Here is a 13,035-nt window from a genome sequence, read left to right on the forward strand (position 1 = left end):
GGGTGGCCCGTTAAGGGCAGGATGTCGAGATCTACAGCACGGAAGATCTACAACAGTACAAATGTATGACATAGTGAGTCCGGGTGGCATTACCCCCGGTCGCGGCATTAACAATGAATTGTATTGTATAACCGACATTATTAAGTTAAAATAAAATACAGGGGATTAAGCAAATGATACAAAACATAAAACCTGTGCGTCTAGTCCATTCGGTTGACACCAATTTTGATTAGAACCAGCAGTCCTTTCAGGTTAGGGAGGTTCCGCGATCAGAGGGTGTGCGGGAAGTCTTCATTGGGTGTTCCCAGCCTTTGGTTAGCGATTTTGGTGCAGCGGTGGTCTGCAGGGCCCTTTTAGGGCTGTCAGATTGTAGTGGAATGTCCCATTCCTGGAGAATTCTCTTTCCCTCTTCTGGGTTGAATATTGGTTTATCCACGCCATTCCGCTTGATCAAAAGCTTCGTGGGGAAGCCCCATTTGTAGGGGACGTTCGCTGCCCGCAGCGCTGCAGTAATGGGCGCGAAAGTGCGGCGCGCTATCATGGTGGTCGATGAGAGGTCTGTGAAGAGCTTAACATCACTGTAGGGCGCTGGCCAGTGGCTCGTGGTTCTGGCTGCCTGCATAATGCGGTCTTTGACAGGGTAGAAGTGGACCCTGGTAATGGTGTCTCGTGGCGTGTCAGGTGGGAGATGTCTGGGCTTAGGGAGACGGTGCGTCCTGTCCAGGAGCAGTTCTGATTCAGTTAGTGAGGGGATAAGCACTCTAAAGAGATCTTGAACGTATTTAGTTAAACTTGTCTGTGTCACAGATTCTGGGATACCTCTAATGCGTACGTTATTCCTCCGACTTCTGTCTTCCTGGTCAGCAACTTTCTCTTCCAGTGTCTTGATCTTTTGTGACAAGGAGGTATAGGCTGCTGCCATGGAGTTATGCGCGTCTGTTAGTTCCTCTGTGCGCTCTTCCAGGCGTGCAGTCCTCTCCCCAATGCTGTTGATGTCAGATCTGATGTCTGCTGCTATTTGGTGTAAGTCCGTTTTAAATGAGGTTTTTAATTCTTGCATGATCGCTCTGATGGATGAGTTTGTGGCTGGGCTGTCTGGTCTGTGCCTGTAGTCACCAGTATCAGAGTAACACGCTGGGGATCGCGGCCTACCGGCGCCATCTTGCTCACCGTGTTCCGGCGGCAGTGTTTTCTCCAGATGAGCATTTATGGTTTTTTGTTTCATTTTCTTCTGCGGTTTTGTCGCCATCGGGTAGCAGAGCGGTTCCCCTTGTATAGTGTGCGTTTTGCCGGCGATCCGTCGGTTATATCAAGCTGTGTTAGCCGCGATATCGGAGGAGCTCCGGTCTCTCACGTCCGCTCACATGTGCGGTCAGGACACGCCCCAATACTGATTTATTTATTTTTAATTAGCCTCTCTGACATCAAAATAATGATTTAGTTAATAGATGTCCATTTGGCTGCTTTATAGATCATGTCAGTAGGAACTTTGGACTCAGTGACACAAGAGGCTCAAGGAGACCTAGTTGTATGGGCATCTGTGCATTAGAAACAGGAACGCCTGGTTAAGCGTGGATAATGGCTGACACAATCCATCTCCTGATGACTTCCTTTGCTGGCCCCACTGGGAATCCCAAACAGTCTAGAGGAAGACTGCCAATTAGAATATCTATCATATAAGTGTTATGTCAATGTACCCAGGGCTGACAGATTTGACTTGTCAGCTTCGCCCTGGTGAGCTTAGTCTGTTGCATGAAGCACGATCTAGTCATTCACATGGAAAGTTGAGATCACTTTGAATCTGAATTCCAGAACTGTTCTGAGAATGACCCTGCCCCAATGAAAAACTGTAAATTGTTCCTCCACAGAAAGTGCTTGAGGTTCTGAAACTCATTTCCTTGAAGTCAATGCCAGCAAAACTGTCATAATAACAAGGAAGTGTTAACCGAAAGAATCCAATGGCTTGAAGGGAGAGAACTTAAAGGTTTTTAGCACTAAAGCAAAATCCCAAAGCAGATAGATGGCTTTAATAGGAGGATTAATCTTGATGACTTTACTGGGTAATCTGGAAAAGTCAGTATCAAAGACCAATTTGTGATTAGTTAGGGCAGATAACTTTTAGGGTATTGTAACGCAGTTCTCTCCCTAGTCCTGACTGTAGAACCTCTAGAATGTCTTTATTTTATGGACTATGGACATTTACATTCTTTTGTTGAGCCCACATTAAAAAGGTATCTCATATACAACAGTATGTAGCTGAACCAGAATTTTTTTTAGCTTGAAACGGCAGGTGAGTAAACTTTGTTCAACCTCCTCCTTTCAACTTCTGTGCCCTCTGTTTGAGGGGCAAAGGGCCTGGATGAAACACTGGGTCCTGGTGAAGAAGGGATGATACTCTCAGAAGTTATCATGATGACTCCTCGCAAAGATTTTGAAGCAAAAAAAGATATTCTGCTCTGTGGGTCCAGAATTTAATCAATGAGCAATCCGTATGATGGAGACTCTCTCTCTTATCTTGGCCTGCTCAGGAGTGGTGGCAGTAATGGATTTGGTGGAAAGACATACCTCATCTGCTCAAGAGGAATGAATAAATGGTTTTCAGGCCCCGGAGCTTCTGGACATTGGACATTTTAGGATGTTTATCATTTTCCAGCTCCAGGTTTCTCCTAGATGATTTATAAATGCCATTACTGTGGCATAGTTGACCCGGAAACTCACCCACTGAAAATGCTACAGGCCTTTTAAGGCTGCTAATAGTTTGATGTTTCATAGCCAAGGACTTCCATCTTCTTTGCACAAAGTTGTCTTGCAGATATGGTCCTCAGTGCCAATCGTTGGCACATGTTGTTGGCTTGATCTATGGGGTTTCTCTCCGAGGGGATCTCCAGACGATGTTCTTCCTCTGTAGCCAACAACAGGAAATGATGCACTCTAGATGGAATTTTGAAGGGATGTTGGAGATTGCCCGATCTGAATTGTAGTAGGAATTTATCTTGTAGAGTTCTCAACCTCCACTGAGCCTACCTTGTCAGTCTTATGATAGAGGACCCAACACGCTTATGACTTTCTCTGCATAGGTCACATGTGCTTAGACTTAAAGAAAGGGATCTACATTTAAAGTGCCCTTCCTACACAGAAAATCTCAGGGACGTCTGGTGTTGTGCAGCAATTAGAATATGGAAATAGCATCATATGAGTCTATGGAAATCATCCACTGGTTTGAAAACACCACCTTCTGAATTTCAGAATTGACTGCAGAGATTTCATTTTTAATTTGCAAAATATCAGATAGCCAAATAGCTGGTGAAGATCCAGGAGAGGTCTCCATTCCCCTTGATGCGTTTCCTTTTAGAAACAGGTGAGCATATATGAATTTCTGCTGAGAGTCTTAATTTTCTCTGTTTCCTACCCTTTGTGTATCTTGGAATCTGTCTTGGGGGAGCATTGCTAAATTCTATATGATAACCAGGAATAACTTATCTTGGACCGACTTCTATTAAACCTAGAAGACCACTAGACCTGAAAGCAAACCATTGCATGCTTCCAGAACATGAACCAGTCAGATATCCAGCAACAATTAGCCCACATAAAGAGTCAGTCAGCACTAAGACCTGACATGATTCACACTTTAATAAATGGATAAAGAAATTTACAATGCTGCATGAAAACCGACCAGCACAAATGAACCAGCTACTAGCAATAGGTCTCCACCCTGCTTGGCTAACACAAAGCAAAATAATACTAGTCATAAATGACCCTCACAAGGGAGCAACACCAGCTAACCACCAACCAATGTCAAGCCTCACCACAACATGGTAGATCCTGTCAGACATCATAGCCTCCACGATCGATGGGCATTTGAACCAATACATGAGCAATACCACACACATGGACAGTGGAATGCATGGCTCTATCAAAAGCCAACAAGACACTAAGAGCCTTAATCAAGAACCCAATGGGCAAGTTGAGAACAACTCTAGAAGCCAATTTTAGGACAATTACACAAACATCAAATGTGGCATATACCAAGGTAATGCACTGTTCCCAATATTGTTCTACATAGGTCTCAACCCACTCAACCAGACCATCATGATCCACCTATCAAGGATATACAGCAAGGACATTGGAATGTTGTCTGGGTGGGATAAGTGTGGGCAGATGATAAAAAAAAAAGATGGAAGATGGTCATTATTGAAGGGGCTGAAGTAACGGAAGGTCAAATAGGCAGTGTAGAGAACAGCTCCAAGTACATGTGAACACCACAAATAGGAACCATGAGGAAGAGCAAGGAGGACAGCAACATCCAAGCACTTTGAGACAGTGAGGCAGGTCTTGAATTTCCAGCTCAATGGCAAGAACAAGATCCATGCCATCAAAATATGTTTTACCTTCAGTTAACCAGCTGGAATAATAACCTTGCCAAGAGAAGATATCAAGATCTGGAAACTATTCGTGATGAATGGAGGATTCCACCTGAAATCTAGTATTCGGCGACTGTATACCAGCAAGAAGAAAGTAGGTTTGGGCCTAATGAGTGTTAAAACCACAGTCCTGGATGAAACAAAAAGCATACATCACAAAGATGGCACCCAAAGATAAGGCAGTGCCTGTGACAACATCAGAAAGAGGATACAGGTGAGGAGGTTCTATCGCAAACAACATCATTGGCAGATAGTGGATGCCATCTTACTACGACATCTTACCAGTGGTTGGAAAAAGTAGGACAGAAAAACAGCACTGAGGTATTATTTCTAGCAGCACAGAAAGAGGCACCCCACACTAGATCAAAAGAGCTGTGTCGAGTATGCCAGGCAGAACCCAAGGTGAAGACTGTGCCTCATAGACAATCCAGCACATAGTAAGTGCGTCGAGATTTTAGAGGCACAACCTGCTGTTACCTCCAAGTTGCTGGGATTGTGTTCAGAAACATTTGCACAGAATATGAGCTGGGCCTGCTTAAATTCAGATGGAATGTGCTACAGACAGCGTAGTTGAGAATGACAGGGCTTAGTTCTTGTGCAACAGCTACAGTTGCAAGAAAAAGTATGTGAACCCTTTGGAATGATATGGATTTCTGCACAAATTGGTCATAAAATGTGATCTGATCATCATCTAAGTCAGAACAACAGACAATCACAGTCTGCTTAAACTAATAACACACAAATAATTAAATGTTGCCATGTTTTTATTGAACACACCATGTAATCATTCACAGTGCAAGTGGAAAAAGTATGTGAACCCTTGGATTTAATAACTGGTTGAACCTCCTTTGGCAGCAATAACTTCAACCAAACGTTTCCTGTAGTTGCAGATCAGACGTGCACAACGGTCAGGAGTAATTCTTGACCATTCCTCTTTCCAGAACTGTTTCAGTTCAGCAGTATTCTTGGGATGTCTGGTGTGAATTGCTTTCTTTAGGTCATGCCACAGCATCTCAATCGGGTTGAGGTCAGGACTCTGACTGGGTCACTTCAGAAGGCGTATTTTCTTCTGTTTTAGCCATTCTGTTGTTCATTTACTTCTATGATTTGGGTCATTGTCCTGTTGCAACACCCATCTTCTGTTGAGCTTCAGCTGGTAGACAGATAGCCTTAAGTTCTCCTGCAAAATGTCTTGATAAACTTGGGAATTCATTTTTCCTTTGATGATAGCAATCCATCCAGGGCCTGACGCAGCAAAGCAGCCCCAAACCATGATGCCCCCACCACCATACTTCACAGTTGGGATGAGGTTTTGATGTTGGTGTGCTGTGCCTCTTTTGTGCCCCACATAGTGTTGTGTGTTTCTTCCAAACAACTCAACTTTGGTTTCATCTGTCCACAGAATATTTTGCCAGTACTGCTGTGGAACATCCAGGTGCTCTTGTGCAAACTGTAAACGTGCAGCAATGTTTTGTTCGGACAGCAGTGGCTTCCTCTGCGGTATCCTCCCATGAAATCCATTCTTGTTTAGTGTTTTACGTATTGTAGATTCACTAACAGGGATGTTAGCATTTGCCAGTGACTTTTGTAAGTCTCTAGCTGACACTCTAGGATTCTTCTTCACCTCACTGAGCAGTCTGCGCTGTGCTCTTGCAGTCATCTTTACAGAACGGCCACGTCTAGGGAGAGTAGCAGCAGTGCTAAACTTTCTCCATTTATAGACAATTTGTCTTACCGTGGACTGATAACCAGCAAGGCTTTTGGAGATACTTTTATAACCCTTTCCAGCTTTATGCAAGTCAACAATTCTTAGTCGTAGGTCTTCTGAGAGCTCTTTTGTGCGAGGCATCATTCACATCAGGCAATGCTTCTTGTGAAAAGCAAACCCAGAACTGGTGTGTGTTTTTTATAGGGCAGGGCAGCTGTAACCAACACCTCCAATCTCATCTTATTGATTGGACTCCAGTTGGCTGACATCTCACTCCAATTAGCTCTTGGAGATGTCATTAGTCTAGGGGTTCACATACTTTTTCCACCTGCACTGTGAATGTTTACATGGAGTGTTGAATAAAAACATGGCAACATTTCATTCTTTGTGTGTTATTAGTTTAAGCAGACTGTGATTGTCTATTGTGACTTAGATGATGATCAGATCACATTTTATGGCCAATTTGTGCAGAAATCCATATCATTCCAAAGGGTTCACATACTTTTTCTTGCAACTGTAGATCAAGACAGACAAGCATGTCTTGGCCAAACAACGCAACACTGTAGTAAACAAGGAACGAATGTCTGCAAAACAAAACTGTTTCACGGACATTCAATACATAAATATATATTGAATGTCTGTGACACTGTTTTGTTATCTGTAACTTCATTATTTGTTAAATTATTTATTTTTAGGTTTTTCAATCCAACCAATATGTTGTTTGTTTTTGTTTCCGGTAAATAATGTTTCCAGTATATAATGCCACTAAAATTTCATTTGCAAAACTCTGAGTTTAGAAAATAACCCTGTAGGCATTATGGTATCTCAGATTTATGATTTTGTTTTTGCTTTGTTTTAAATGTTTTGTTTTTATGTATTTTTTTTATTTTCCATTTTCCAGCAGACGATGCTGAACAAATCAATCTGAATGACGTCGACCCCCAATTTCAGCAACTCAGCCTTGGTAATCTGCCTAGCAATGTACACAACACTACTGTGGTAAGTTTTTAAGAAATGTGCTCTTTGTGGTTTTTTCTCAGGAAGGAAATGTTATTTTCACAGACCGTCACAAATGACTCTCCTCCATAAAATGGGCTCTTGCTGTGAACTTTGCGATGTATGAATTTCAGGAACTTCAATGAAGCTCTCAATTTGATCTGTGCAGTTTCTTTAAATATTGTGATTTGATTGCATTTTTGTGTCCGTGATGAGTCTGCTTCCTTTGGAAGTGATAGAAATACATAGTGGTGGATTTATATAGAAGCTGAATGGTATTGGAGATAAGGTAAATATTGCCCATGGTGAATTTCATTGTTCTCTTAGAATTGATTGATGTAATGCAGTCCAGAGCTTGGTCTCAAAGTTATTACAAAATTATCTAATGGTCCAAGAATTCAAAGGCTTCTGAGAATTCAAGCCACATAAATGCTACATCTTTACCTCCACCAGGGGCATTGCAGCAGTCAAACTAGGAGCTAGAACCCCAGGCAATATTTATGACCTCTTCCTCTCTATATTTCCTATATTATTTTGCTATTCAAAACTCTATCTCGTGCATGTTAAATCATCACTACATTATTTGTAGTTAAATATTGGAGAGATTCAGGATTCAGTATAAGGGGTTACTTGAACTTTTTAATTGGAAGTATGATTCATTTGTAATATTTAGAGAGAAATAACACCTTCAACTGCAGATGATTTTAAGGAGATGTGGATCTAACAATAAGACTGTGCTAGAATCACACCCAGGGCTTTTCATGAGCAAATTCGGGTCTCCAGCCCAGTTCAGCAGATCCCCAGCAACATCCATGACCTCCACCCTGTAGTTTAAGAAAACCATTCCATATCTTGGCTAGGTCAATTTGATTGCTATGTATTCTCCTGGACTCTGACTGGTGATTAACAATACATGTATTGATATCAATATATGTGGAATCTTGCCAATTTTTCTCAATCATTTTTATATGAGTGGAATGTTGTATGTTGATCGTAGTCTGAGTTGAAGTTGCCCTCCTTAAACTTGTGACTTTGCAACGGCATTGTGTAGTAGTGTTAGCAATCTGTCTTGATTTAGCAATTTCTGAACAGTAGTAGAACTGGATCCATTAAGGTTTGCTTGGATTTTGCTTCTTGTGTAGCCATACACAGGGCCGGATTAGAAGCTGCAGTTCCAGGCCCATGCTCATGAAAAAGGCCCATTGATTTAAAAATAATACAATTTTTTTTATTATTTTTTTTTACACACTACTCTTAGCGTTTCCACCTAGCTGATATTTTACTGGCACAGCCAGTATTTGAGGCTGCCTGCCCGGTGCCGATATTACAGTTATACTGGCAATACAAATGCTGGTATTTTCTCAGTATAAACTCAGTGTCCCTAGTGTTTGTGTCCCAATGTCCCCATGTCTCTCAATGCCCCAAGTGGCTCAATGTCCCCATGTCTCCCAGCCAGTGTCCCTAGTGTCTGTGTCCCTGGTGTCTCAGTGTCCCCATATCTTCAAGTGTCCCCTATTTTCCCAGGGTCCTCTAGTCTCCCAGTGTCCCCATATGTTCCAGCCAGTGTCCCCTAGTCTCCCAGTGTCGCTGGTGTCTCAGTGTCCCCATGTCTCCCAGTGTCCTCAAGTCCCACGTGTCTCAGTGTCCCCATGTCTCCCAGTGCCCCAAGTGACACAAGAGGACACTGGGAGACATGGGGCATTGAGACATTGTGACAACCCTAACTACTCTTCACATACTCTTACTTAAGTATGAAAACTTAACAGGGATGTATGGGAACAAAACTTGTGTAGACTGGCTGACAGTGAAATTAGTTAAGGTAATGCTTTGTTTTCTTTCCCTACAGCACCATCTCCATCAGATACATGATGCATGGGTGTTTAAGTGTTTTTGGTCGATATGACTCTGTAATTAGGCCCATCATAATTGTCAGCACCAGGCCCACTGGGCTGTTAATCTGGCCCTGACCATACATGGACCTAGATTGCATGATGTCGATCTTATACTGGGGATGATGGCTTGCAATATCTGCAACTTCTATAAAACAAAAGATAATATTCCATATTACTCCAAAACGTGCCTCCACATCCATTTTTTCTCATTATCCTTTTTCTACAGAAACTCTGTCCATTTGTTCCGTTTTAAAATTTATATTTGTTTTGTTAAATCTCTGTTTTAGGTTCAACATCCTCCTGGCAATCCACTAGAACTTTCACAAGGAGGTAAACATATTTTATTATTTAAGCAAGCTAATATAAGAGAGGGCTTGGTGTTAACAAGGCAGCAAACAATTTTTAAAGAATAATAAATAAAATGTACTGCCAGAAAAAATATACAGTATAGTAATGCTACTAAAAAAAAATATACAATGAAATAAGGCTGATCAAAAATATAGTATTTATTATAATAATAGTATTTTCATTAGGTAAAAAAAACACCTAAATTTAGCTAGAAATAGAATAAAAACAGAGGTATTTGTTTCTGAATTTAGCTAAAATACCCATAAATTGACAGAAAAAACATTACAAATCAAAATATAAAACAATTCAACTAAACCAGAATTATGGTTAAAATTTCCATATTGTTTTTGCAAACGTATTTTGGGATGTTAGTAAATACCAGCACCTTACAAATAATATATTTTGAAACAAAAGGGAACTAAGTATTCTTCTAAAACATAGTTTTGACGGTAGACAATCTATGTATTAAAGCCTGTCAGACATATTACTAAAAGACGTTAGTACTGGTGGAAAATAGACCTTTTCGTTTGAATCTAAAATATATACGGGGAATTTATATAAAATGATGTATAATGTGTATAATCTCAAATATTTTCTTAATCGAAAGATAATAAATAATAAAATATATAAATTTACTCACTTTATATATTTTATTAGTCGTAATAAATACATAGGGGGTAACTGAAGACCAATTTCCAAAACAGAAAACAAATTATGAAACGTAGCTGGAAAAGATCATGTTCACTCCTTTGTGTCCCATCTGGATACCTGAATCCAAAACACAAATATCAGTGTACGCATTTGCAAATTAAAGTGTTGGCAAGAATGTCAATGGTAGTGGCATCCATAACCAAAAGATATATCTTGAGTAATCTAAAGTTCTACTAAGGTGATATGGTTTATTCTCTAAACAGGGAATTATGGTAAATGAACATTGGAATTGCAGAATCTGTGGCAAATAGCAAAATATGATACCCTCAAAACAAAAAAAAACACGTATTTAGTGCTCTTATAAAGAACACTTGTTCTACTATAACCTCAATAGATGTCCTATTTTCCTTTGTACACTCCTGCTAATGAACAGTTTACTAGAGACACCACTTTTCCATTACCATGATATTCGTGTTTACCACAGGTGCCCAGAAGTGTACTATTAATTTAAAGTGTGGTCTTAACATACATTTCTATTTATAAACATTAAATCCCATCTACTACTTTGGTGGCATCCTACCAGACTACCTTGCCCAGGTTTGGACCATCTACAAACACTGACACACGACTTCCGATGCTTAATGCAAGATTATTAATAGATTAAAAAGAAGTTGATCCAGAACAGAAGCTGGACTCAGTACATCATTACCAGTTTTGTCCAACGTGGTAAATTGTTCAATATAAAATGACTGCAAGGCTACTTTTTCCACCTTCCACATAGTATGCAAATTTAAATGTATGTGCGTGTAAAAAACGAGCATATTTATTTATTGAAAAGCAATTGTCTCATATGTTTGGATATTCTCGTCAGTGCTAATATTGCTACATTAATACTTTCTATTCTCTAGAATTCTTGCAATTAAAACTTCCAAAACATTGCCAAGTTCTTGTTTGCCCCATGTTCAGGCAACTGGATCAAAAAAAAACATTGAGTTAAAGCGGCACTGTTATGCTGAATTCCGTTTTTTTTTAACCCCCCTCCCGCCTCCACTAAATCCAATTGACCCCTGAGTCACCCCCAAATGCCCCTAAGCCCCCCAGATTACCTATTTATTAATCTTTATTTTCTGCCCCGATCTTTATTCAGGGCGCCGCCATCTTTGTGTGGGTAGGTGAAGTCCCTGTGGGACACATCATCTGCCCACACTAGATAGCGCTGTGAGATTCCTGCACATGCCCAGTAAAACACCTGGACATGCGAACGGGAATTCGATCCATTCATTCATTCATCAGACAGACGAATGAATGAATAGAAAAATCAGACGAACAAACTAACACTGAATATCAGTGTTCGTTTGTTCTTCAGTTTGTTACAAGAAGGGAGCTACCGGCACGCAGCTCCCTCCTGGTTATATGTAAAGATAGAAGCGGCAGGGAGCAGTGCTCCCCGCCACTTCATAAGCCCCCTATGTCCTCCCACACTCTATGGGGGTCAATATGACCCCCATAATAGCACAAGGGAGATTAAAATCTCCCGAATGCCCCTACTCGCTATACCGCGAGTAGGGGCATGTCTACTAAACAGTGAGCAGGACATAATGAGGGGGGGGCCCTACCGTCCTCCCCCCGGCCCCCACCCCTGAGCGGTGGGTGGGGGCCCTAAAAAAACAATAGGGGGGGACCTACTGTCCTCCCCCGCTGGCCCCCACCCCTGAGCGGTGGGTGGGGGCTCTAAATAAAGATAGGGGGGGACCTACTGTCCTCCCCCCCGGCCCCCACCCCTGAGCGGTGGCCCTAGATAAGAATGGTGGGGGGGACCTACCATCTTCCCCCCAGCCCCCACCCCTTGGCGGTGGGTGGGGGCCCTAAAAATACAATAAGGGGGGGGACCTACTGTCTTCCCCCCCCGGCTCCCACCCCTGAGCGGTGGGTGGGGGTCCTAAATAAAGATAGGGGGGGGACCTACTGTCCTCCCCCCGGCCCCCACACCTGAGCGGTGGGTGGGGGCCCTAGATAAGAATGGTGGGGGGGGCCTACCATCCTCCCCCCGGCCCCCACCCCTGAGCGGTGGGTGGGGGCCCTAAAAAAACAATAAGGGGGGGACCTACTGAACCCCCCAGCCCCCACCCCTGAGCGGCGGGTGGGGGCCCTAAATGACCCCCCCCCAATCAAGGTGACTAGGGGTCCCAAGCCCCTAGTCACCCCCCACCCAAAACAAACTATCCCCTACCTACCCCCCTCACCCTAAAAATCGTGAGGGGGGAATAAAAAAAACTAACCTGTAAAGAAAAATGTAACATACCATTTGACATCTTCTTTTTTCTAAAATCTTAATTTTTCAGCCCCCAAAAAGGCCAAATAAAAAGCCATCATACCCGTCGAACTTAAAATAAAATAAAAAAAACGAGCGGAAAAAAGAAATCCAGAAGAAAAATAAAAAATCCAATGCAAAAAAAACATAATCCATCTTCACCCTTCGAGGGCACGCCGCATACTGAGCTCCGCAGGGCGGATTTTTTTTTTTGCGCTAGTTTTTTTTATTTTATTTTAAGTTCGACGGGTATGATGGCTTTTTATTTGGCCTTTTTTGGGGCTGAAAAATGAAGATTTTAGAAAAAAGTAGACGTCAAATGGTAAGTTTAATTTTTCTTTACAGGTTAGTTATTTTATTCCCCCCTCACTATTTTTAGGGTGAGGGGGGTAGGTAGGGGATAGTTTGATTTGGGAGGAGGGTGACTAGGGGCTTGGGACCCCTAGTCACCTTGATGGGGGGGGGGGGAATTTCATTTAGGGCCCCCACCGGGCGCTCAGGGGTGGGGGCCGGAGGGGACAGTAGGTCCCCCCCCCTTATTTTTTTTAAGGGCCCCCACCCACCACTCAGGGGTGGGGGCCGGGAGGGAGGACGGTAGGTCCCCCCCACCATTCTTATCTAGGGCCTCCACCCACCGCTCAGGGGTGGGGGCCAGGGAGGGGAGGACAGTAGGTCCTCCCCATCTTTATTTAGGGCCCCCACCCACCG

The 13,035-nt window shown here is 42.5% G+C and overlaps 1 protein-coding gene across 1 annotated transcript in view; it reads left to right on the plus strand.

Annotated features, from left to right (window-relative positions):
* Nucleotides 1-13,035, plus strand: part of LOC134577813 (interferon regulatory factor 3-like) — a 70,844-nt gene that overhangs the window by 44,775 nt on the left and 13,034 nt on the right. The window contains exons 11-12 of the mRNA XM_063436712.1: nt 7,031-7,128; nt 9,305-9,347. Coding sequence (XP_063292782.1) covers nt 7,031-7,128; nt 9,305-9,347 — 141 coding nt within the window. The remainder of the gene's footprint in view (nt 1-7,030; nt 7,129-9,304; nt 9,348-13,035) is intronic.

Source organism: Pelobates fuscus, chromosome 11, assembly GCF_036172605.1.
Source record: "Pelobates fuscus isolate aPelFus1 chromosome 11, aPelFus1.pri, whole genome shotgun sequence".
Lineage (NCBI taxonomy): Eukaryota > Metazoa > Chordata > Amphibia > Anura > Pelobatidae > Pelobates > Pelobates fuscus.